The sequence below is a fragment of the Stegostoma tigrinum genome, chromosome 41, assembly GCF_030684315.1.
Source record: "Stegostoma tigrinum isolate sSteTig4 chromosome 41, sSteTig4.hap1, whole genome shotgun sequence".
Lineage (NCBI taxonomy): Eukaryota > Metazoa > Chordata > Chondrichthyes > Orectolobiformes > Stegostomatidae > Stegostoma > Stegostoma tigrinum.
The window spans coordinates 709,065-733,805 of record NC_081394.1 but is presented as its reverse complement, the minus strand read 5'-3'; the positions used below and the strand labels follow the sequence as shown (position 1 = coordinate 733,805).

Below are 24,741 nucleotides of genomic sequence, written 5' to 3'. Positions count from 1 at the left end.
ATATTTCCAGGTAACCAGCTCCCGAGAAATTCCCGTGCTGTCCCTGTCCCTGTCCCTGGGAATGTCTGATCGGGGGGGACAGTTTAGAGGGAGCTTTACTCTGTATCTAACCCCGTGCTGTCCCTGTCCCTGGGAGTGTTTGATGGGGGGCAGTGTAGAGGGAGTGTTACTCTGTACCTAACCCCGTGCTGTCCCTGTCCCTGGGAGTGTTTGATGGGGGGGGACAGTGTAGAGGGAGTGTTACTCTGTACCTAACCCCGTGCTGTCCCTGCCTTGGGAGCGTTTGATGGGGGACAGTGTAGAAGGAGCTTTACTCTGTATCTGGGAAGAGATGGCGATGGGGGATTCATGGCAGGGGGAGGTGGTAACAGGGGTGGGGCTCATGGGGGTGAGGTGGGGGGGTGTTGATGTTGCTGGGGGGAGGGGTTTATGGGGGTGAGGGCTGAGGGGGCCAGATGATAATGTGGGAGTGTGTGAAGGGGGCTATTGGTACTGGGGGGAGGGGTGGGGTGTGAGATGGTGCTGGGGGGAGGGCAGGAGGTGGGGAGGGGGTGCTGGGGGGAGGGATTCATGAGGGTGAGTGAGGGAGGGTGTGAGGAGGTTGATGGTAAAAGGGGAGGGGTCCATGGGGGTGAGGAGTGAGATGGAGGGAGACGGTAATGGGAGGGCGGCGATGGGAGTTGCAAGGAGGGCCTGGGTGCGGGCCGGAGGAAGGCGGTAGTGTGTGTGCTCACTCCCTGGGATTGATGGACTGTAACGGAGGCGGTGTGCTCTGGTTACAGGTTGACCAGACTGTCTACATTGAGGACTGCCAGCAGAAATGTACCTGCTATGAAACTGGGCAGGTTGACTGTGAGAGGGTGGAGTGCCCAGCCCAGCATATCTGTCTCATGAAGAATGGGGTCCGGGGCTGTTACCGCCAGGAGGGAGTCTGCTCTGTGACCCAGGGGAGGAAAGCTGGTCACCTTCGATGACCAGCTGACCGAGGTGACAGTGCCAGGGATGTATGTGCTGGCATCTGTCTGTAACGAGAGTGCACCCACATGGTTCCGCGCCTTGGCACAGTTCAGCCCCTGTATTGAGGACGGGAAGCTGGGGATCTCCGCTCTCTTTATTCAGTTCGATGGTGCCTTCATCGCGGTGACTGCAGAAGGGAACGTCTGGGTGAGTATGTCTGCCGTTGGCGGCTGGGCGTTGGATATTGACAGGTCTAACCTCCAGGCCTCTGCTCAGTAAGTGACACTGTGTCATGGTGGGAGAATCCTGAAGGTTGGCATGCAGGCACAGCAGGCAGTGAGGAAGGCCCATGGCATCCCGGCCTTCATAGTGAGAGGGTTTGAGTATCGGAGTGAGGATGTCTTACTGCAGTTATACAGGGCGTTGGTGAGGCCACACCTTGAGCAATGGGTACGGTTTTGGTCTCCTGGTCTGAGGAAGGACATTCTTGTTATTGAGGGAGCTCAGCAAAGGCTCACCAGACTGATTCCCGGGATAGCAGGACTGACAGGATCGACTGGGCCTGTACTCGCTGGAATTTAGAAGAATGAGGGGAAGATCACATAGAGACACACAGAATCCTGATGGGACTGCACAGGGTGGATCAGGAAGGATGTTCCAGATGTTGGGGAAGCCTGGAACTGGGGCTCACAATCTGAGAATAAGGGGGAGGCTGTTCAGGACGGAGATGGGGAAGAATTTCTTCACTCAGAGAGTCGTGAGCCTCTGGGATTCTCTCCCACTGTCAGGGTCAGTTCATTAGGTACGTTCAAGGGGGAGGTGGGCATGGGCCTTCTGGCTAAAGGGATCAGTGGGTGTGGGGGGGCAGGGTGTGAATGGATACTGAGATTGCATGATCAGCCATGATCACATTGAATGGTGGAGCAGGCTGGAAGGGCCGAATGGCCTGCTGCTGTACCTGTTTTCTGTGTAATGGGGGGAGGGAGGGCTGTTCGTCCTGTCCCTGGTGTGTAATGGGGGGGGAGTGTACCCCCTGCCCCCGGTGTGTAATGGGGGGGAGTGTACCCCCTGCCCCCAGTGTGTAATGGGAGGGAATGTACCCCCTGCACCCGGTGTGTAATGGGGGGAGTGTACTCCCTGCCGCCGGTGTGTAATGGGGGGGAGTGTACCCCCTGCCCCCAGTGTGTAATGGGAGGGAATGTACCCCCTGCCCCCGGTGTGTAATGGGGGGGAGTGTATCCCCTGTCCCCGGTGTGTAATGGGGGGGAGTGTACCCCCTGCCCCCGGTGTGTAATGGGGGGGAGTGTACCCCCTGCCGCCGGTGTGTAATGGGGGGGGGAAGTGTACCCCCTGCCCCCGGTGTGTAATGGGGGGGGAGTGTACCCCCTGCACCCGGTGTGTAATGGGGGGGGAGTGTACCCCCTGCCCCCGGTGTGTAATGGGGGGGAGTGTACCCCCTGCACCCGGTGTGTAATGGGGGGGCAGTGTACCCCCTTCCCCCGGTGTGTAATGGAGGGGGGGAGTGTACCCCCTGCCCCCGGTGTGTAATGGGGGGGAGTGTACACCCTGCCCCCGGTGTGTAATGGGGGGGAGTGTACCCCCTGCCCCCGGTGTGTAATGGGAGGGAACATACCCCCTGCCCCCGGTGTGTAATGGTGGGGGAGTGTACCCCCTGCCCCCGGTGTGTAATTGGGGGGAGTGTACCCCCTGCCCCCGGTGTGTAATGGGAGGGAACATACCCCCTGCCCCCATGTGTAATGGGGGGGGAGTGTACCCCTGCCCCCGGTGTGTAATGGGGGGGAGTGTACCCCCTGCCCCCGGTGTGTAATGGGGGGGAGGGTACCCCCTGCCCCCGGTGTGTAATGGGGGGGAGTGTACCCCCTGCCCCCGGTGTGTAATGGGGGGGAGTGTACCCCCTGCCCCCGGTGTGTAATGGGGGGGGAGTGTACCCCCTGCCCCCGGTGTATAATTGGGGGGAGTGTACCCCCTGCCCCCGTGTGTAATGGGGGGGGGAGTGTACCCCCTGCCCCCGGTGTGTAATGGGGGGGGGAGTGTACCCCCTGCCCCGGTGTGTAATGGGGGGGGAGTGTACCCCCTGCCCCCGGTGTGTAATGGGGGGGAGTGTACCCCCTGCCCCCGGTGTGTAATGGGGGGGGGAGTGTACCCCCTGCCCCCGGTGTGTAATGGGACGGAGTGTACCCCCTGCACCCGGTGTGTAATGGGGGGGAGTGTACCCCCTGCCCCCGGTGTGTAATGGGGGGGAGTGTACCCCTGCCCCCGGTGTGTAATGGGAGGGAGTGTACCCCCTGCCCCCGGTGTGTAATGGGGGGGAGTGTACCCCCTGCCCCCGGTGTGTAATGGGGGGGAGTGTACCCCCTGCCCCCAGTGTGTAATGGTGGGGGGAGTGTACCCCCTGCCCCCGGTGTGTAATGGGAGGGAGTGTACCCCCTGCCCCCAGTGTGTAATGGGGGGGGGAGTGTACCCCCTGCCGCCGGTGTGTAATGGGGGGGAGTGTACCCCCTGCCCCCGGTGTGTAATGGGTGGGAATGTACCCCCTGCCCCCGGTGTGTAATGCCACCATTTCTGATCGCAGGTGAATGGGCACCGGTTGAACCGAGGGCAGTTCCCGTTCACGGACATACCTGGTCTGTCCATTGTTGCTGAAGCGAATGGGGTGTTTGTGGAAAATTCGGCTGGAGTCAGGTTTCTGTTCCGCGGCCTCGGTGAGCTCACCGTCACGGTGCCTCGCTCCTTCATGAAGCAGATGTGTGGCAGCTGCGGTGTTTTTGGTGCCAGTTACGCTGGCGAGCTGCTGATGCCAGATGGATTGGTGACATCAGATATTCAGAGATTCCTCAGAGGGTGGCTCGCTCCGGAATTTACCAGCTGGTGAGTCTGTCAACCCAGAGACTAAACCCCTCCGTCTCCTCCTCTTTATCTGTCTCTTAACCATCCGTCTCCCTCTGTCTGTCTCACTCTCTCATCTCCATTTCCCTGTTTTATTCTGTCTCTCTCACTCTCTGTGTCTCTGTTTGGCACCACCTCTGTCTCTCTCTCTCTCTCTTTCCCACTATCTCTCTCTCTTTTTTTTCTCTCTCTGTCCATCTGTGTCTCTTGCAGTCTCTCTTTCACTTACTCAATCTTTGTGTCTCTCTTGTCTGTCTGACTCTCTCTCTCTCTCAACCCCCATCCCTCTCTCCCTCCCCATCTCTCTCCCACCACTGCCCCCCTCCCTCCACCTCACCCTCCCTCTCTCCCTCTCTCCACCTGTCTCCCTCCTCTCTCTCATTTGTCTCTCCCGCTCCCTCTCTCTCTCTCTCTCTCCACCATTCTGTCTCTACTTTGCCCTCTCTCTCTGTGTCATTCTCTCTCTCTCGCCCTCTGTCTCTCCCCCCCCCGCTCTCTCTCACATTCTCTCTCTCTCTCTCTCCTTCGTCTCTCTCTCTCTATGTCATTCTTTCTCTCCTTCGCCCTCTGTCTCTCTCTCTCCCTCTCGTTCTCCCCTCTCTCTCTCCCTGACACTGTGCAGCCAGATTATGTTCATTGTGAAGGAGGAACCTTTCACAAGTTTAAAAATCCCCAGCTCAATTTCCACCATCCACGATGTAATGACCTAATATTTCGATTCTTCTAACCTTGCAGTCTGAATTGAGAGAGACTCAGGATCTGGCCTGGGCTGAGATGATTCTGAGAACGCGGTGAAATGGTTTTGTGAGGAGTGTCGCCAGTAATCGGTGCTGACAGTGAAAAATCAGGCTGCAGACCCTGTCCCTGAATCCTGATCACGGGAATTCAGCAAAGACAGGAAACGTGTTCCGTAAATATTCGTGAAAACAACAAATAAATTCAGATTGTTGACCACATCCTCAGGTGAACTCTACATTTATTTTATCAAAGATTCTGCACAAAACAGACATGGCCTGAAGACTACAGGGAGTGTGAGGGGGAGAGTGGGATTAGACTGGGGGGGATATTAAAGGAGCAGGGAGTGAGGGGGAGAGTGGGATTAGACTGGGGGGGATATTAAAGGGAGCAGGGAGTGAGGGGGAGAGTGGGATTAGACTGGGTGGGGTATTAAAGGGAGTGGGGAGTGAGGGGAGAGAGTGGGATTAGACTGGGTGTGAAATTAAAGGGTGTGGGGAGTGAGGGGGAGAGTGGGATTAGACTGGGTGGGATATTAAAGGGAGCGGGGAGTGAAGGGGAGGGTGGGATTAGACTGGGTGGGATATTAAAGGGAGCTGGGGGTGAGGGGGAGAGTGGGATTAGACTGTGTGGGATATTAAAGGGAGCAGGGGGGGAGGGGGAGAGTGGGATTAGACTGGGTGGGACATTAAAGGGAGCGGGGAGTGAGTGGGAGAGTGGGATTAGACTGGGTGGGGTATTAAAGGGGGCGGGGAGTGAGGGGGAGAGTGGGATTAGACTGGGTGGGGTATGAAAGGGAGCGGGGAGTAAGGGGGAGAGTGGGATTAGACTGATTGGGGTATTAAAGGGAGCGGGGAGTGAGGGGGGAGTGGGATTAGACTGGGTGGGGTATTAAAGGGAGTGGGGAGTGAGGGGAGAGAGTGGATTAGACTGCGTGGGATATTAAAGGGGGCGGGGAGTGAGGGGGAGAGTGGGATTAGACTGATTGGGGTATTAAAGGAGGGGGAGTGAGGGGGGAGTGGGATTAGACTGGGTGGGGTATTAAAGGGAGCCGGGGGGTGAGGGGGAGAGTGGGATTAGACTGGGTGGGATATTAAAGGGAGCGGGGAGTGAGGGGGAGAGTGGAATTAGACTGGGTGGGATATTAAAGGGAGCCGGGGAGTGAGTGAGGGGGGAGAGTGCGATTAGACTGGGAGGGATATTAAAGGGAGCCGGGGGTGAGGGGGAGAGTGGGATTAGACTGGGTGGGGTATTAAAGGGAGCGGGGGGTGAGTGAGGGAACACACGATGGGATCTGAAAGGTTGTTGGTCGTGAGAGAGGGTTTTTGACGGGGGTGGGGTTGAGCTACGTGGATCACGAAGACCCCTCCCGACCTTTCCCAGATCTGGAAGAGCAGGAACATGACCAGAAAGTCCAAGGGAGCAATGGCACCTCCAGTTTCCTGGATTGTTTGGAGCTGGGTAAGTTAAAGAGGGTCAGAGATTCCCCGAGGGTGGTGGAGTCACCTCCCCTCCCTCGGGGGCATTGACCCCCACCTGCACCCTCCCCCTCCAAGCGACTGCACCTCCCGCTCAGTCCTCCTCCACCTCCAGGAGGAGCCCCTGGAAGTTCAAGGCTCCGAGGCCGCTCCAAGCTGAGCCTGTTCCCAGCCTGAGCCAGACTTGGTCATCCTTGTTGAGGGAGAGGATGGTGCTTGTGCTGGTGCTCTGGGCCTGGCCACTCTTCAGAATGCTGTGCAGGTAGCTCTGGTTCTCCTCATTCCTCATCAGGTACACCGCTGTGCGCTCGGCCGTCATCTGGGCCAGCAGCGAGTAGGTGAACTGGTAGACACCAGAGAAAGGAGCAGTGAAGAAACCAGTCATGGGGTTGTACGCTGAGCCCTTGTTTATAGTCACCAGGTCATAGACAACACGTTTCTGTGCAACTGGGTTCTTCCCATCGGACACCTTGGCATGGAATATGATCTTCGGCACGTCTGGAAAGGACAGTCAAGAACGGATGGGAACAAAGTGAGATTAGGACCTGTGCTCGATGGCTGGGGGGGTCTGCAAACGGGAACACGCAGACTGCTGGAGAAACCTGGCCGCAGAGATTGAGATCGAGTTCGGAGGAAGGGACACAGGAACGTTAGCTCCTTCTGTCTCTAGAAGCTGCTGCCGATTCTCCAGCAACTCCTGCATAAACCCTGTCCTATCATTCGGCCCATCAAGTCCACACCAACTCTCTGAAGGGCATCCCACCCAGTGCGGCCCCAGCTCCCACCCTTATCCCTGTATTTCTAAAGGCTAATGCACCCCAACCCGCACATCCCTGGGCACTATGGGTAATTTAGCACGGCCGATCCACCCTAACCCGCACATCCCGGGGCACTGTGGGTAATTTATCACGACCAAGCCACCCTAACCTGCACACCCCTGGGCACTGTGGGTAATTTAGCATGGCCAATCCACCCTAACCCGCACATCCCTGGGCACTGTGGGTAATTTAGCACGGCCGATCCACCCTAACCCGCACATCCCTGGGCACTATGGGTAATTTAGCACAGCCAATCCACCCTAACCCGCACATCCCTGGGCACTGTGGGTAATTTAGCACGGCCAATCCACCCTAACCCGCACATCCCTGGGCACTATGGGTAATTTAGCACGGCCAATCCACCCTAACCCGCACATCCCTGGGCACTATGGGTAATTTAGCACGGCCAATCCACCTAACCTGCACATCCCTGGGCACTATGGGTAATTTAGCACGACCAATCCACCCTAACCTGCACATCCCTGGGCACTATGGGTAATTTAGCATGGCCAATCCACCCCAACCCGCACATCCCTGGGCACTATGGGTAATTCAGCACGGCCAACCCACCCTAACCTGCACATCCCGGGGCACTATGGGTAATTCAGCACGGCCAATCCACCCTAACCCGCACATCCCGGGGCACTATGGGTAATTCAGCACGGCCAATCCACCCTAACCTGCACATCCCGGGGCACTATGGGTAATTCAGCACGGCCAATCCACCCTAACCCGCACATCCCTGGGCACTATGGGTAATTCAGCACGGCCAATCCACCCTAACCCGCACATCCCGGGGCACTATGGGTAATTCAGCACGGCCAATCCACCCTAACCCGCACATTATTTGATTGTGGGAGGAAACTCACGCAGACATGGGGAGAATGTGTAAACTCCACACAGTCACCCGAGGGTGTGATTGAACCTGGGTCCCTGGCGCCATTAGGCAGCAGTGCTAACCACTGAGCCACCGTGCTGCTTGCTCGTGACTTCAGAGCGTCTGCAGTTATTTGGTTTTATTGTTCAGCCATGTTCTGACGTTGGGTGACTGTGAAATACTGGTCAAAGAAGTGAGCCTCAGGGGAACTCTTTAAAGGATGAGAGAGAGATAGAGACACAGGCAGAGACAGAGAAGAAGAGGGATGACTTGGAGAAGAACTCGATGGGAAATTTCTAGATGTTGGGGATTTGCTGGCGGGAATATCTTGGGACATCAACGGGTGATGGATGGTTCTCCTTCTAGTGGGAGATGGCCATCACGTGTTACCATCATGACTCAGGGTTGAGTAGTTAATCAGGTTGTGGGTTTGACTCTCCAGGGCTGGGTTCCATCGCTTTCCAAAGCTCGGGCCAGCAATGTCAGCTTGCTCCAAAAATAGAGTGAAAACCCACCAGGGGAGCTATCACAAGACCCGCCAGGGACACATCCAACATGGCAGGACCTGAGCAAAACACTCATCAACAATGGCCAGGCTCCACCGAACACACAGGGATCCCCGAACACACAGGGATCACCGAGCACACAGGGATCACCGAACAAACAGGGATCACCGAACACACAGGGATCACCGAACACACAGGGATCACCAAACACACAGGGATCACCGAGCACACAGGGATCACCGAACACACAGGGATCACCAAACACACAGGGATCACCGAACACACAGGGATCACCGAACACACAGGGATCACCGAACAAACAGGGATCACCGAACACACAGGGATCACCAAACAAACAGGGATCACCGAACACACAGGGATCACCAAACACACAGGGATCACCGAACACACAGGGATCACCGAGCACACAGGGATCACCGAACACACAGGGATCACCGAACACACAGGGATCACCGAGCACACAGGGATCACCGAACACACAGGGATCACCGAACAAACAGGGATCACCGAACACGCAGGGATCACCGAACACACAGGGATCACCGAGCACACAGGGATCACCGAACACACAGGGATCACCGAACAAACAGGGATCACCGAACACGCAGGGATCACCGAACACACAGGGATCACCGAGCACACAGGGATCACCAAACACACAGGGATCCCCGAACACACAGGGATCACCGAACACACAGGGATCACCGAACAAACAGGGATCACCGAACACACAGGGATCACCAAACAAACAGGGATCACCGAACACACAGGGATCACCGAACAAACAGGGATCACCGAACACACAGGGATCACCAAACACACAGGGATCACCGAACACACAGGGATCACCGAGCACACAGGGATCACCGAACACACAGGGATCACCGAACACACAGGGATCACCGAGCACACAGGGATCACCGAACACACAGGGATCACCGAACAAACAGGGATCACCGAACACGCAGGGATCACCGAACACACAGGGATCACCGAGCACACAGGGATCACCGAACACACAGGGATCACCGAACAAACAGGGATCACCGACAACGCAGGGATCACCAAACACACAGGGATCACCGAGCACACAGGGATCACCGAACACACAGGGATCACCGAGCACACAGGGATCACCAAACACACAGGGATCCCCGAACACACAGGGATCCCCGAACACACAGGGATCACCGAACACACAGGGATCCCCGAACACACAGGGATCACCGAACACACAGGGATCCCCGAACACACAGGGATCACCGAACACACAGGGATCACCGAACAAACAGGGATCACCGAACACACAGGGATCACCGAACAAACAGGGATCACCAAACACACAGGGATCACCGAACACACAGGGATCACCGAGCACACAGGGATCACCGAACAAACAGGGATCACCAAACACACAGGGATCACCGAACACACAGGGATCACCGAACAAACAGGGATCACCAAACACACAGGGATCACCAAACACACAGGGATCCCCGAACACACAGGGATCACCGAACACACAGGGATCACCAAACACACAGGGATCACCGAACACACAGGGATCCCCGAACACACAGGGATCACCGAACACACAGGGATCACCGAACACACAGGGATCCCCGAACACACAGGGATCACCGAACAAACAGGGATCACCAAACACACAGGGATCACCAAACACACAGGGATCCCCGAACACACAGGGATCACCGAACACACAGGGATCACCGAACACACAGGGATCACCGAACACACAGGGATCCCCGAACACACAGGGATCACCGAGCACACAGGGATCACCAAACACACAGGGATCACCGAACACACAGGGATCCCCGAACACACAGGGATCACCGAACACACAGGGATCACCAAACACACGGGGATCACCGAACACACAGGGATCACCGAACAAACAGGGATCACCAAACACACAGGGATCCCCGAACACACAGGGATCGCCAAACAGGGATCACAGAACACACAGGGATCCCCGAACACACAGGGATCGCCAAACAGGGATCACAGAACACACAGGGATCCCCGAACACACAGGGATCGCCAAACAGGGATCACTGAACACACAGGGATCACCGAACACACAGGGATCCCCGAACACACAGGGATCACCAAACAGGGATCACTGAACACACAGGGATCACCAAACAAACAGGGATCATCGAACACACAGGGATCCCAGAACACACAGGGATCACCAAACAGGGATCACTGAACACACAGTGATCACCGAATACACAGGGATCACCGAACACACAGGGATCACCGAACAAACGGGGATCACCTAACACACAGGGATCACCTAACACACAGGGAGCACGGAGCACACAGGAAGAGGAAACAATGTGGTAACACTCACATTTCTTCAGGGTAGTCACCTGTTCTTCCAAATCTGCGATCTTTTCAAACAGGACGTTGAGCTGATCCATTTTGTTGATGCTGTCTTTGATGTCCTGGAAGGTGATCTGTAATAGTTACAAAACGCACAAGTGACGCAGAGGTGAAAAGAGGCCACCCTCCGACAGTGCCCACTCCCTCAGCACTGACCCTCCGATAGTGCGGCGCTCCCTCAGCACTGACCCTCCGACAGTGCCCACTCCCTCAGCACTGACCCTCCGACAGTGCCCACTCCCTCAGCACTGACCCTCCGACAGTGCCCACTCTCTCAGCACTGACCCTCCGACAGTGCCCACTCCCTCAGCACTGACCCTCCGACAGTGCCCCCTCCCTCAGCACTGACCCTCCGACAGTGCCCACTCCCTCAGCACTGACCCTCCGACAGTGCCCACTCCCTCAGCACTGACCCTCCGACAGTGCCCCCTCCCTCAGCACTGACCCTCCGACAGTGCCCACTCCCTCAGCACTGACCCTCCGACAGTGCCCACTCCCTCAGCACTGACCCTCTGACAGTGCCCACTCCCTCAGCACTGACCCTCCGACAGTGCCCCCTCCCTCAGCACTGACCCTCCGACAGTGCCCACTCCCTCAGCACTGACCCTCCGACAGTGCCCGCTCCCTCAGCACTGACCCTCCGACAGTGCCCACTCCCTCAGCACTGACCCTCCGACAGTGCCCACTCCCTCAGCACTGACCCTCCGACAGTGCCCCCTCCCTCAGCACTGACCCTCCGACAGTGCCCACTCCCTCAGCACTGACCCTCCGACAGTGCCCGCTCCCTCAGCACTGACCCTCCGACAGTGCCCACTCCCTCAGCACTGACCCTCCGACAGTGCCCACTCCCTCAGCACTGACCCTCCGACAGTGCTCGCTCCCTCAGCACTGACCCTCCGACAGTGCCCCCTCCCTCAGCACTGACCCTCCGACAGTGCCCACTCCCTCAGCACTGACCCTCCGACAGTGCCCCCTCCCTCAGCACTGACCCTCCGACAGTGCCCGCTCCCTCAGCACTGACCCTCCGACAGTGCCCACTCCCTCAGCACTGACCCTCTGACAGTGCCCACTCCCTCAGCACTGACCCTCTGACAGTGCCCGCTCCCTCAGCACTGACCCTCCGACAGTGCCCACTCCCTCAGCACTGACCCTCCGACAGTGCCCGCTCCCTCAGCACTGACCCTCCGACAGTGCCCACTCCCTCAGCACTGACCCTCCGACAGTGCCCACTCCCTCAGCACTGACCCTCCGACAGTGCCCGCTCCCTCAGGACTGACCCTCCGACAGTGCCCACTCCCTCAGCACTGACCCTCCGACAGTGCCCACTCCCTCAGCACTGACCCTCCGACAATGCCCGCTGCCTCAGCACTGACCCTCCGACAATGCCCGCTGCCTCAGCACTGACCCTCCGACAGTGCCCGCTCCCTCAGCACTGACCCTCCGACAATGCCCGCTCCCTCAGCACTGACCCTCCGACAATGCCCACTCTCTCAGCACTGACCCTCCGACAATGCCCGCTCCCTCAGCACTGACCCTCCGACAATGCCCACTCCCTCAGCACTGACCCTCCGACAATGCCCGCTCCCTCAGCACTGACCCTCCGACAGTGCCCGCTCCCTCTGCACAGACCCTCCGACAGTGCGGCACTCCCTCAGCACTGACCCTCCGACAGTGCGGCACTCCCTGAGCACTGACCCTCTGACAGTGCGGCACTCCCTGAGCACTGACCCTCTGACAGTGCGGCACTCCCTCAGCACAGACCCTCCGACAGTGCGGCGCTCCCTCAGCACTGACCCTCCGACAGTGCGGCACTCCCTGAGCACTGACCCTCTGACAGTGCGGCGCTCCCTCTGCACTGACCCTCCGACAGTGCCCGCTCCCTCAGCACTGACCCTCCGACAGTGCGGCGCTCCCTCTGCACTGACCCTCCGACAGTGCAGCGCTCCCTCAGCACTGACCCTCCGACAGTGCCCGCTCCCTCAGCACTGACCCTCCGACAGTGCCCGCTCCCTCAGCACTGACCCTCCGACAGTGCCCGCTCCCTCAGCACTGACACTCCGACAGTGCCCGCTCCCTCAGCACTGACCCTCCGACAGTGCGGCGCTCCCTCTGCACTGACCCTCCGACAGTGCAGCGCTCCCTCAGCACTGACCCTCCGACAGTGCGGCGCTCCCTCAGCACTGACCCTCCGATAGTGCGGCGCTCCCTCAGCACTGACCCTCCGACAGCGCCCACTCCCTCAGCACTGACCCTCCGACAGTGCCCACTCCCTCAGCACTGACCCTCCGACAGTGCCCGCTCCCTCTGCACTGACCCTCCGACAGTGCGGCACTCCCTGAGCACTGACCCTCCGACAGTGCCCACTCCCTCAGCACTGACCCTCCGACAGTGCCCACTCCCTCAGCACTGACCCTCCGACAGTGCGGCACTCCCTGAGCACTGACCCTCCGACAGTGCCCGCTCCCTCAGCACTGACCCTCCGATAGTGCGGCGCTCCCTCAGCACTGACCCTCCGACAGCGCCCACTCCCTCAGCACTGACCCTCCGACAGTGCCCACTCCCTCAGCACTGACCCTCCGACAGTGCCCGCTCCCTCTGCACTGACCCTCCGACAGTGCGGCACTCCCTGAGCACTGACCCTCCGACAGTGCCCACTCCCTCAGCACTGACCCTCCGACAGTGCCCACTCCCTCAGCACTGACCCTCCGACAGTGCGGCACTCCCTGAGCACTGACCCTCTGACAGTGCGGCGCTCCCTCTGCACTGACCCTCCGACAGTGCCCGCTCCCTCAGCACTGACCCTCCGACAGTGCGGCGCTCCCTCTGCACTGACCCTCCGACAGTGCAGCGCTCCCTCAGCACTGACCCTCCGACAGTGCGGCGCTCCCTCAGCACTGACCCTCCGATAGTGCGGCGCTCCCTCAGCACTGACCCTCCGACAGCGCCCACTCCCTCAGCACTGACCCTCCGACAGTGCCCACTCCCTCAGCACTGACCCTCCGACAGTGCCCGCTCCCTCTGCACTGACCCTCCGACAGTGCGGCACTCCCTGAGCACTGACCCTCCGACAGTGCCCACTCCCTGAGCACTGACCCTCCGACAGTGCCCACTCCCTCAGCACTGACCCTCCGACAGTGCCCGCTCCCTCTGCACTGACCCTCCGACAGTGCGGCACTCCCTCAGCACTGACCCTCCGACAGTGCGGCACTCCCTGAGCACTGACCCCCCGACAGTGCGGCACTCCCTGAGCACTGACCCTCTGACAGTGCGGCGCTCCCTCTGCACTGACCCTCCGACAGTGCCCGCTCCCTCAGCACTGACCCTCCGACAGTGCGGCGCTCCCTCAGCACTGACCCTCCGACAGTGCAGTGCTCCCTCAGCACTGACCCTCTGACAGTGCGGCGCTCCCTCAGCACTGACCCTCCGACAGTGCGACACTCCCTGAGCATTGACCCTCCAACAGTGCGGAACTCACTCAGCACTGACCCTCCGACAGTGCGGCGCTCCCTCAGCACTGACCCTCCGACAGTGCCCGCTCTCTCAGCATTGACCCTCCGACAGTGCGGAACTCCCTCAGCACTGACCCTCCAACAGTGCAGTGCTCCCTCAGCACTGACCCTCTGACAGTGCCGGCTCCCTCAGCACTGACCCTCCGACAGTGCGACACTCCCTGAGCATTGACCCTCCAACAGTGCGGAACTCCCTCAGCACTGACCCTCCGACAGTGCTGCGCTCCCTCAGCACTGACCCTCCGACAGTGCCCGCTCTCTGCATTGACCCTCCGATAGTGCGGAACTCCCTCAGCACTGACCCTCCGACAGTGCGGCGCTCCCTCAGCACTGACCCTCCGACAGTGCCGACTCCCTCAGCACTGACCCTCCGACAGTGCGGCGCTCCCTCAGCACTGACCCTCCGACAGTGCGGAACTCCCTGAGCACTGACTCTCCAACAGTGCGTCGCTCCCTCAGCACTGACCCTCTGACAGTGCCCGCTCCCTCAGCACTGACCCTCCGACAGTGCCCGCTCTCTCAGCATTGACCCTCCGACAGTGCGGAACTCCCTCAGCACTGACCCTCCGACAGTGCGGCGCTCCCTCAGCACTGACCCTCTGACAGTGCCCGCTCCCTCAGCACTGACCCTCCGACAGTGTGGCACTCCCTGAGCATTGACCCTCCGACAGTGCGGAACTCCCTCAGCACTGACCCTCCGACAGTGCTCGCTCTCTCAGCGTTGACCCTCCGACAGTGCAGCGTTCCCTCAGCACTGACCCTCCGACAGTACCGACTCCCTCAGCACTGACCCTCCGACAGTGCGGCGCTCCCTCAGCACTGACTCTCCAACAGTGCGGTGCTCCCTCAGCACTGACCCTCCGACAGTGCCCGCTCTCTCAGCATTGACCCTCCAACAGTGCGGAACTCCCTCAGCACTGACCCTCCGACAGTGCCGACTCCCTCAGCACTGACCCTCCGACAGTGCGGCGCTCCCTCAGCACTGACCCTCCGACAGTGCGGCACACCCTCAGCACTGACCCTCCGACAGTGCGGCGCTCCCTCAGCACTGACCCTCTGACAGTGCGGCACTCCCTGAGCATTGACCCTCCGACAGTGCGGAACTCCCTCAGCACTGACCCCCCGACAGTGCCCGCTCTCTCAGCATTGACCCTCCAACAGTGCGGAACTCCCTCAGCACTGACCCTCCGACAGTGCGGCGCTCCCTCAGCACTGACCCTCCGACAGTGCCGACTCCCTCAGCACTGACCCTCCGACAGTGCCCGCTCTCTCAGCATTGACCCTCCAACAGTGCAGAACTCCCTCAGCACTGACCCTCTGACAGTGCGGCGCTCCCTCAGCACTGACCCTCCGACAGTGCCGACTCCCTCAGCACTGACCCTCCGACAGTGCGGTGCTCCCTCAGCACTGACCCTCCGACAGTGCCCGCTCTCTCAGCATTGACCCTCCGACAGTGCGGAACTCCCTCAGCACTGACCCTCCGACAGTGCAGTGCTCCCTCAGCACTGACCCTCTGACAGTGCCGGCTCCCTCAGCACTGACCCTCCGACTGTGCGACACTCCCTGAGCATTGACCCTCCAACAGTGCGGAACTCCCTCAGCACTGACCCTCCGACAGTGCGGCGCTCCCTCAGCACTGACCCTCCGACAGTGCCCGCTCTCTCAGCATTGACCCTCCGACAGTGCGGAACTCCCTCAGCACTGACCCTCCAACAGTGCAGTGCTCCCTCAGCACTGACCCTCTGACAGTGCCGGCTCCCTCAGCACTGACCCTCCGACAGTGCGACACTCCCTGAGCATTGACCCTCCAACAGTGCGGAACTCCCTCAGCACTGACCCTCCGACAGTGCTGCGCTCCCTCAGCACTGACCCTCCGACAGTGCCCGCTCTCTGCATTGACCCTCCGATAGTGCGGAACTCCCTCAGCACTGACCCTCCGACAGTGCGGCGCTCCCTCAGCACTGACCCTCCGACAGTGCCGACTCCCTCAGCACTGACCCTCCGACAGTGCGGCGCTCCCTCAGCACTGACCCTCCGACAGTGCGGAACTCCCTGAGCACTGACTCTCCAACAGTGCGTCGCTCCCTCAGCACTGACCCTCTGACAGTGCCCGCTCCCTCAGCACTGACCCTCCGACAGTGCCCGCTCTCTCAGCATTGACCCTCCGACAGTGCGGAACTCCCTCAGCACTGACCCTCCGACAGTGCGGCGCTCCCTCAGCACTGACCCTCTGACAGTGCCCGCTCCCTCAGCACTGACCCTCCGACAGTGTGGCACTCCCTGAGCATTGACCCTCCGACAGTGCGGAACTCCCTCAGCACTGACCCTCCGACAGTGCTCGCTCTCTCAGCGTTGACCCTCCGACAGTGCAGCGTTCCCTCAGCACTGACCCTCCGACAGTACCGACTCCCTCAGCACTGACCCTCCGACAGTGCGGCGCTCCCTCAGCACTGACTCTCCAACAGTGCGGTGCTCCCTCAGCACTGACCCTCCGACAGTGCCCGCTCCCACAGCACTGACCCTCCGACAGTGCGGCTCTCCCTCAGCACTGACCCTCTGACAGTGCCCGCTCCCTCAGCACTGACCCTCCGAAAGTGCGGCGCTTCCTCAGCACTGACCCTCCGATGGTGCGGCGCTCCCTCAGCACTGACCCTCTGACAGTGCCCGCTCCCTCAGCACTGACCCTCCAACAGTGCGGCACTCCCTGAGCACTGACCCTCCGACAGTGCCCGCTCTCTCAGCACTGACCCTCCTACAGTGCCGACTCCCTCAGCACTGACCCTCCGACATTGCGGCACACCCTCAGCACTGACCCTCCGACAGTGCGGCACTCTCTCAACACTGACCCTCCGACAGTGCCGACTCCCTCAGCACTGACCCTCCGACAGTGCCCGCTCTCTCAGCATTGACCCTCCAACAGTGCAGAACTCCCTCAGCACTGACCCTCCGACAGTGCGGCGCTCCCTCAGCACTGACCCTCCGACAGTGCCGACTCCCTCAGCACTGACCCTCCGACAGTGCGGTGCTCCCTCAGCACTGACCCTCCGACAGTGCCCGCTCTCTCAGCATTGACCCTCCGACAGTGCGGAACTCCCTCAGCACTGACCCTCCGACAGTGCAGTGCTCCCTCAGCACTGACCCTCTGACAGTGCCGGCTCCCTCAGCACTGACCCTCCGACTGTGCGACACTCCCTGAGCATTGACCCTCCAACAGTGCGGAACTCACTCAGCACTGACCCTCCGACAGTGCGGCGCTCCCTCAGCACTGACCCTCCGACAGTGCCCGCTCTCTCAGCATTGACCCTCCGACAGTGCGGAACTCCCTCAGCACTGACCCTCCAACAGTGCAGTGCTCCCTCAGCACTGACCCTCTGACAGTGCCGGCTCCCTCAGCACTGACCCTCCGACAGTGCGACACTCCCTGAGCATTGACCCTCCAACAGTGCGGAACTCCCTCAGCACTGACCCTCCGACAGTGCTGCGCTCCCTCAGCACTGACCCTCCGACAGTGCCCGCTCTCTGCATTGACCCTCCGATAGTGCGGAACTCCCTCAGCACTGACCCTCCGACAGTGCGGCGCTCCCTCAGCACTGACCCTCCGACAGTGCCGACTCCCTCAGCACTGACCCTCCGACAGTGCGGCGCTCCCTCAGCACTGACCCTCCGACAGTGCGGAACTCCCTGAGCACTGACTCTCCAACAGTGCGTCGCTCCCTCAGCACTGACCCTCTGACAGTGCCCGCTCCCTCAGCACTGACTCTCCAACAGTGCATCGCTCCCTCAGCACTGACCCTCTGACAGTGCCCGCTCCCTCAGCACTGACCCTCCGACAGTGCCCGCTCTCTCAGCATTGACCCTCCGACAGTGCGGAACTCCCTCAGCACTGACCCTCCGACAGTGCGGCGCTCCCTCAGCACTGACCCTCTGACAGTGCCCGCTCCCTCAGCACTGACCCTCCGACAGTGTGGCACTCCCTGAGCATTGACCCTCCGACAGTGCGGAACTCCCTCAGCACTGACCCTCCGACAGTGCTCGCTCTCTCAGCGTTGACCCTCCGACAGTGCAGCGTTCCCTCAGCACTGACCCTCCGACAGTACCGACTCCCTCAGCACTGACCCTCCGACAGTGCGGCGCTCCCTCAGCACTGACTCTCCAACAGTGCGGTGCTCCCTCAGCACTGACCCTCCGACAGTGCCCGCTCCCACAGCACTGACCCTCCGACAGTGCGGCTCTCCCTCAGCACTGACCCTCTGACAGTGCCCGCTCCCTCAGCACTGACCCTCCGAAAGTGCGGCGCTTCCTCAGCACTGACCCTCCGATGGTGCGGCGCTCCCTCAGCACTGACCCTCTGACAGTGCCCGCTCCCTCAGCACTGACCCTCCAACAGTGCGGCACTCCCTGAGCACTGACCCTCCGACAGTGCCCGCTCTCTCAGCACTGACCCTCCTACAGTGCCGACTCCCTCAGCACTGACCCTCCGACATTGCGGCGCTCCCACAGGGCTGAGCCTCTGACAGTGCCCACTCCCTCAGCACTGACCCTCTGACAGTGCCCACTCACTCAACACAGATCCTCCGACAGTGCCCACTCCCTCAGCACTGACCCTCCGACAGTGCCGGCTCCCTCAGCACTGACCCTCCGACAGTGCCCGCTCTCTCAGCACTGACCCTCCTACAGTGCCGACTCCCTCAGCACTGACCCTCCGACATTGCGGCGCTCCCACAGGGCTGAGCCTCTGACAGGGCCCGTTCCCTCAGCACTGACCCTCTGACAGTGCCCACTCACTCAACACAGATCCTCCGACAGTGCCCACTCCCTCAGCACTGACCCTCCGACAGTGCCGGCTCCCTCAGCACTGACCCTCCGACAGTGCCCGCTCTCTCAGCACTGACCCTCCGACAGTGCGGCGCTCCCTCAGCACTGACCCTCCGACAGTGCGGCACTCCCTGAGCACTGACCCTCCGACAGTGCCCGCTCTCTCAGCACTGACCCTCCAACAGTGCGGCACTCCCTCAGCACTGACCCTCCGACAGTGCCCGCTCTCTCAGCACTGACCCTCCGACAGTGCGGCACTCCCTCAGCACCGACCCTCCGACAGTGCGGCGCTCCCTTCGTGCTGACTCTCCAACAGTGCGGCACTCCCTCAGCACTGACTCTCCAACAGTGTGCCGACTCCCTCAGCACTGACCCTCTGACAGTGCCGACTCCCTCAGCACTGACCCTCCAACAGTGCGGCACTCCCTGAGCACTGACCCTCCGACAGTGCCCGCTCCCTCAGCACAGACCCTCCGACAGTGCCCGCTCCCTCAGCACTGACCCTCCGACAGTGCCCGCTCCCTCAACACTGACCCTCCGACAGTGCCCACTCTCTCAGCACTCACCCTCCGACAGTGCCTGCTGTCTTTGTGATCAATATACTGGGAGACTCATGTCCCTCTGCACTGAATCTCTCTCTCTCACTCTCTGTCCTTTTAAAACACTGTTTGGTTTTGTTCTCCTTCCTGTTCCTATGATGTCCACTTGGCCCTGCCCTGCACCGCACTGAGCCCCTGTTCTGACATTGTGAGACACAGTGTGGGTAGTCGCTGACCCTGGACTCAACTTTGCTAACATCAGACGCAGAGGGTGCAGGCTCCATCATGACCCAGTCTAAAGCAGAGACTTACCTCCGAGAGGCCTGTACAGTTCCCAGAGGGTGCGGCACCACGGCTGAAGACGTGACAAGGGACCAGAAACAGCCACATCACCTAATTCGAAACGGAGTAACAGAGCAGAAAGTGGTAATATCCCTGTCACAGTCCAACCACATATCCCTGACAGACCCAGACAATACCCCGGTCACAGTCCGACCCCATATCCCTGACAGGCCCAGAGACTATCCCTGTCACAGTCTGACCCCATATCCCTGACAGGCCGAGAGAATATCCCTGTCACAGTCCAACCCCATATCCCTGACAGACCCAGACAATACCCCGGTCACAGTCCGACCCCATATCCCTGACAGGCCCAGAGACTATCCCTGTCACAGTCTGACCCCATATCCCTGACAGGCCGAGAGAATATCCCTGTCACAGTCCAACCCCATATCCCTGACAGACCCAGACAATACCCCGGTCACAGTCCGACCCCATATCCCTGACAGGCCCAGAGACTATCCCTGTCACAGTCTGACCCCATATCCCTGGCAGGCCCAGAGAATATCCCTGTCACAGTCCGACGCCATATCCCTGACAGACCCAGAGAATATCCCTGTCACAGTCTGACCCCATATCCCTGACAGGCCCAGAGAATATCCCTGTCACAGTCCGACGCCATATCCCTGACAGACCCAGAGAATATCCCTGTCACAGTCCGACCCCATATCCCTGACAGACCCAGAGAATATCCCTGTCACAGTCCGACCCCATATCCCTGACAGACCCAGAGAATATCCCTGTCACAGTCCGACCCCGTATCCCTGACAGACCCAGAGAATATCCCTGTCACAGTCCGACCCCGTATCCCTGACAGGCCCAGAGAATATCCCTGTCACAGTCCGACCCCGTATCCCTGACAGGCCCAGAGAATATCCCTGTCACAGTCCAACCCCATATCCCTGACAGACCCAGAGAATATCCCTGTCACAGTCCAACCCCATATCCCTGACAGGCCCAGAGAATATCCCTGTCACAGTCCGACCCCATATCCCTGACAGACCCAGAGAATATCCCGGTCACAGTCCGACCCCATACCCCTGACAGACCCAGAGAATATCCCGGTCACAGTCCGACCATATATCCCTGACAGACTCAGAGAATATCCCGGTCACAGTCCGACCCCATATCCCTGACAGGCCCAGAGAATATCCCTGTCACAGTCCAACCCCATATCCCTGACAGACCCAGAGAATATCCCGGTCACAGTCCGACCCCATATCCCTGACAGACCCAGAGAATATCCCTGTCACAGTCCGACCCCATATCCCTGACAGGCCCAGAGAGTATCCCTGTCGCAGTCCGACCCCATATCCCTACAGACCCAGAGAATATCCCTGTCACAGTCTAACCCCATATCCCTGACAGGCCCATATCCCATATCCCACTAACCCCTTCCTATCCATGTCCCCATCCAGATGCCTTTTAAATGCTGTAACTGTACCAGCCCCCACCACTTCCTCTGGCAGCTCATTCCATACACGCACCACCCTCTGTGTGAAAAAGTTACCCCTCAGGTCCCTTTTAAATCTTTCCCCTCTCACCTTAAACCTATGCCCCTCTAGTTTTGGGCTCCCCTACTCTGGGGGAAAGTCATAGAACATAGAATATCGAACAATACAGCGCAGAATAGGCCCTTCGGCCCTCGATGTTGCGCTGATCTGTGAACTAATCTAAGCCCCTGCCCCTACACTATCCCATCATTATCCATATGCTTATCCAAGGACTGTTTAAACGCCCCTAATGTGGCTGAGTTAACTACATTGGCAGGCAGGGCGTTCCACGCCCCTACCACTCACTGAGTAAAGAACCTGCCTCTGACATCTGTCTTAAATCTACCACCCTTCAATTTGTAGCTAAAGACCTTGTCTATTCACCCTATCCATGCCCCTCATGATTTTATAAACCTCTATAAGGTCACCCCTCAGCCCCTGACACTTCAGCGAAAATGGCCCCAGCCTGTCCAGCTTCTCCCTGTAGCTCAAACCCTCCAGCCTCAGTAACATGCTTGTACAGGGGGGTACTGCTATCACGCGTGTTCAAGCAATGTGAATTAGTTGTCAAGCGATTGACAAATAGGGGAACGCTATTTCTAAAACGCTAAATTGTTTTGGCTATAATGCGGTTGTATATGTGCAGAGAGGAGTATGCAACATCACATGGCGTTTTCTCCCAAAGTAAAAAAGTTAATAATGAACTCACAACAAATTCTCAGTTTGGATGAGACAAGTTTGTACTGGAAGTGAATGCCACCAAGAACTTACATTTCTATGAATGAAGCACATACTCGAGGCTTAATGGTGGCAAAGAATCATATGACTGTGCTGCTGAGTGCCAATGCCATTTAGAATTAAAGCTTAAGCTTGTGGTAGTGTAGCACTCTGCCAACCCGCCAGTCTTGAAAGGTTACCTTAAGTCTACTCTAGGCCAAGCAAAACAGGTTGGATGACAGGACTTTTTTTTCTGACCTTATTGTTGATGTTTTCGAAGATGTTTTTAGAAAGTATTGCAGGAAAGAAAGTGTGGGTTTCAAGATTCTCCTCATCCTGGATAATGTGCCAAGCCAACCTCAGACCATCGGTGAGCTTTCTGAAAACATCAAAGTACTATTCTAGCCCCAAACACAACCTCTCTCCTTCCACCCATAGGCCAGGGTGCAGAAGGAGAATTTAAAACTTGCTATTTAAGGCACACATTCAAGAGGCTGATTGCAGCCACTGAGGAGGTTAGGGACACTGTTCTTCAGTCTTGGGAGAGACCTAACACCACGAATGTAATTGACATTATTGTGGAAGCCTGGGGTGATGTCAGTAAGGACTGCTTGCATGCAGTTTGGCAGAAGCTTCTCCCAGGTTTTTCCCAAGATTTGAAAGGTTTTGCTCCATCAGAGGAGCTCCCAAGAATTAAAGAACGTTGTGTTGATCTTGCAAAGCAAGTTGGATGTGAAGAAGTGGAGAGTGAGGATGTGGATGAGCTGCTTGAGTCCCACTGTGAAGGCCTCTCTACAGCTGACCTACAACATTTGTTGCTGAGGGTGAAGCGGAAGCTGGAGATGAAGATGATGAAGTCTAGGATGGATGCAGCACCTCGAGAGCTTTCCACTTCTGTTTTGTTTTCTATCCTGAGGGAAATTGAGAAGCAGTTGCAACTGTTAGAGGACAATGATTACAATGCAGAGAGCAGCAGGGTAGCTGTCCACTAGACCGTCAACACTGGTGTCATCTGCAAACTTACTAACCACATGCCCCAAGGTCACATCCAGATCATTGATATCAATGACAAAAAGCAGTGGACCCAGTACTGATCCCTGTGGCGCATCGCTGGTCACAGGCCTCCAGTCTGAAACACAACGCTCCACCCCCACCCTCTGTCTCCTACCTTTGAGCCAATTCTGTATCCAAATGGCTAGCTCCGCCTGTATTCCATGTGATCTAATCTTGCCAACCAGTCTCCCATGAGGAACCTTGTCAAACACCTTACTGAAGTCCATCCAGATCACATCTATCGCTCTGCTCGCATCAATTCTCTTTGTTACTCCTTCAAGAAACTCAATCAGGTTAGTGAGACACAATTTCCCAGGCACAAAGCCATGCTGATTATCCCTCGTCAGTCCTTGCCTTTCCAAATACACGTAAATCCTGTCCCTCAGGATTCCCTCCAACAACCTCCCCACCACCAATGTCAGGCCCACTGCACTATCATTCCCTGGCTCTGCCTTACAGCCCTTCTTAAATAGGAGGACCACATTAGCCACCCTCCAGCCTTCCAGCACCTCACCTGTGGCTGTCAATGATACAAATATCTCAGCGAGGGTCCCAGCAATCACTTCCCCTGCTTCCCACAGAGTTCTAGGGGAAACCTGATCAGGTCCTGGGGATTTATCGGCCTTTTTGCATTTTAAGATGTCCAGCACCTCATCTGTAATACGGACATTTTTCAAGATATTGCTATTTATTGCCCCAAGTTCTCTATCTTCCATATCCTTCCCCACTGGAAGCACTGATGCAAAATACTCATTTAGTGTGTCCCTAATCTCCTGTGGTTCCACACAGAGGGGGCTTTGCTGATCTTTAAGGGGCCCTATTCTCTCCCTTGTTACTCTTTTATCCTTATTGTATTTGTCGAAATCCCTTTGGATTCTCCTTAACCCTATTAACCAATCACATGTCCCCTCTTTACCTTCCCTACTTCCCTCTTGAGTGAACTCCTACTGCTTTTATACTCTAATGATTCACTCCATCTCTGCTGTCTATACCTGACATATGCTTCCTTCTTATTCCTGACCAAAACTCCAATTTCTCTTGTAATCCAGCAGCCCCTTCACCTACCAGCCTGGCCCTTCACCCCAACAGGAACATACTCTCTCTGGACTCATGTGATTCCATTTCTGAAGGCTTCCCATTTTCCAGCTGTCCCTTTACCTGTGCACATCCACTACCATCAGGTTTTGAAAGTTCTTGCCTAATACTGTCAAAATTGGCCTTCCTCCAATTTCGAACTTTGACTTTTAGATCCGGTTTATCCTTTTCCATAATCCAAATTGAACAAACATGTACCTTCCTCATATCTGCCATTGTTCCCTGAGCGAGGTTTCAGGAATAAAGGCTCCCAGTCGCTGTAGCTGAGTTTTGATGCAGACTAGAACAGTCTCCGAATGGACAGACAGAGCGAGGGACCGATGGAGAGAGATACAGAGAGAGAGAGAGAGAGAAGACAAGGCTGATGATGGGACCAAAGTCCACAGTTCAGACCAGGCAGCCAACCAGAACAGAACAATGAGTCACCGAATGGTCCTGGACCAGGACACCATTCGATCCATTAACTGTGT

At 58.0% G+C, this 24,741-nt stretch overlaps 2 protein-coding genes across 2 annotated transcripts in view; one reads left to right on the top strand and one right to left on the bottom strand.

Annotated features, from left to right (window-relative positions):
* Window positions 1-782: 782 nt before the first annotated feature.
* LOC132206697 (zonadhesin-like) lies at window positions 783-4,808 on the top strand. Its single transcript, XM_059641352.1, has 3 exons — window positions 783-1,164; window positions 3,551-3,846; window positions 4,600-4,808. The coding sequence occupies exons 1-3, from the start codon at window positions 1,003-1,005 to the stop codon at window positions 4,607-4,609; spliced, it is 468 nt and encodes a 155-aa protein (XP_059497335.1). The 5' UTR covers window positions 783-1,002; the 3' UTR covers window positions 4,610-4,808.
* Window positions 4,809-6,171: 1,363 nt separating this feature from the next.
* LOC132206672 (collagen alpha-2(VIII) chain-like) overlaps window positions 6,172-24,741 on the bottom strand; it is a 32,232-nt gene continuing 13,662 nt past the window's right edge. The window contains exons 2-4 of the mRNA XM_059641269.1: window positions 19,887-19,967; window positions 10,680-10,785; window positions 6,172-6,575 (exon numbers count right to left, since the gene is read on the bottom strand). Of these exons, the coding sequence (XP_059497252.1) occupies window positions 6,172-6,575; window positions 10,680-10,785; window positions 19,887-19,967 (591 nt within the window). The remainder of the gene's footprint in view (window positions 6,576-10,679; window positions 10,786-19,886; window positions 19,968-24,741) is intronic.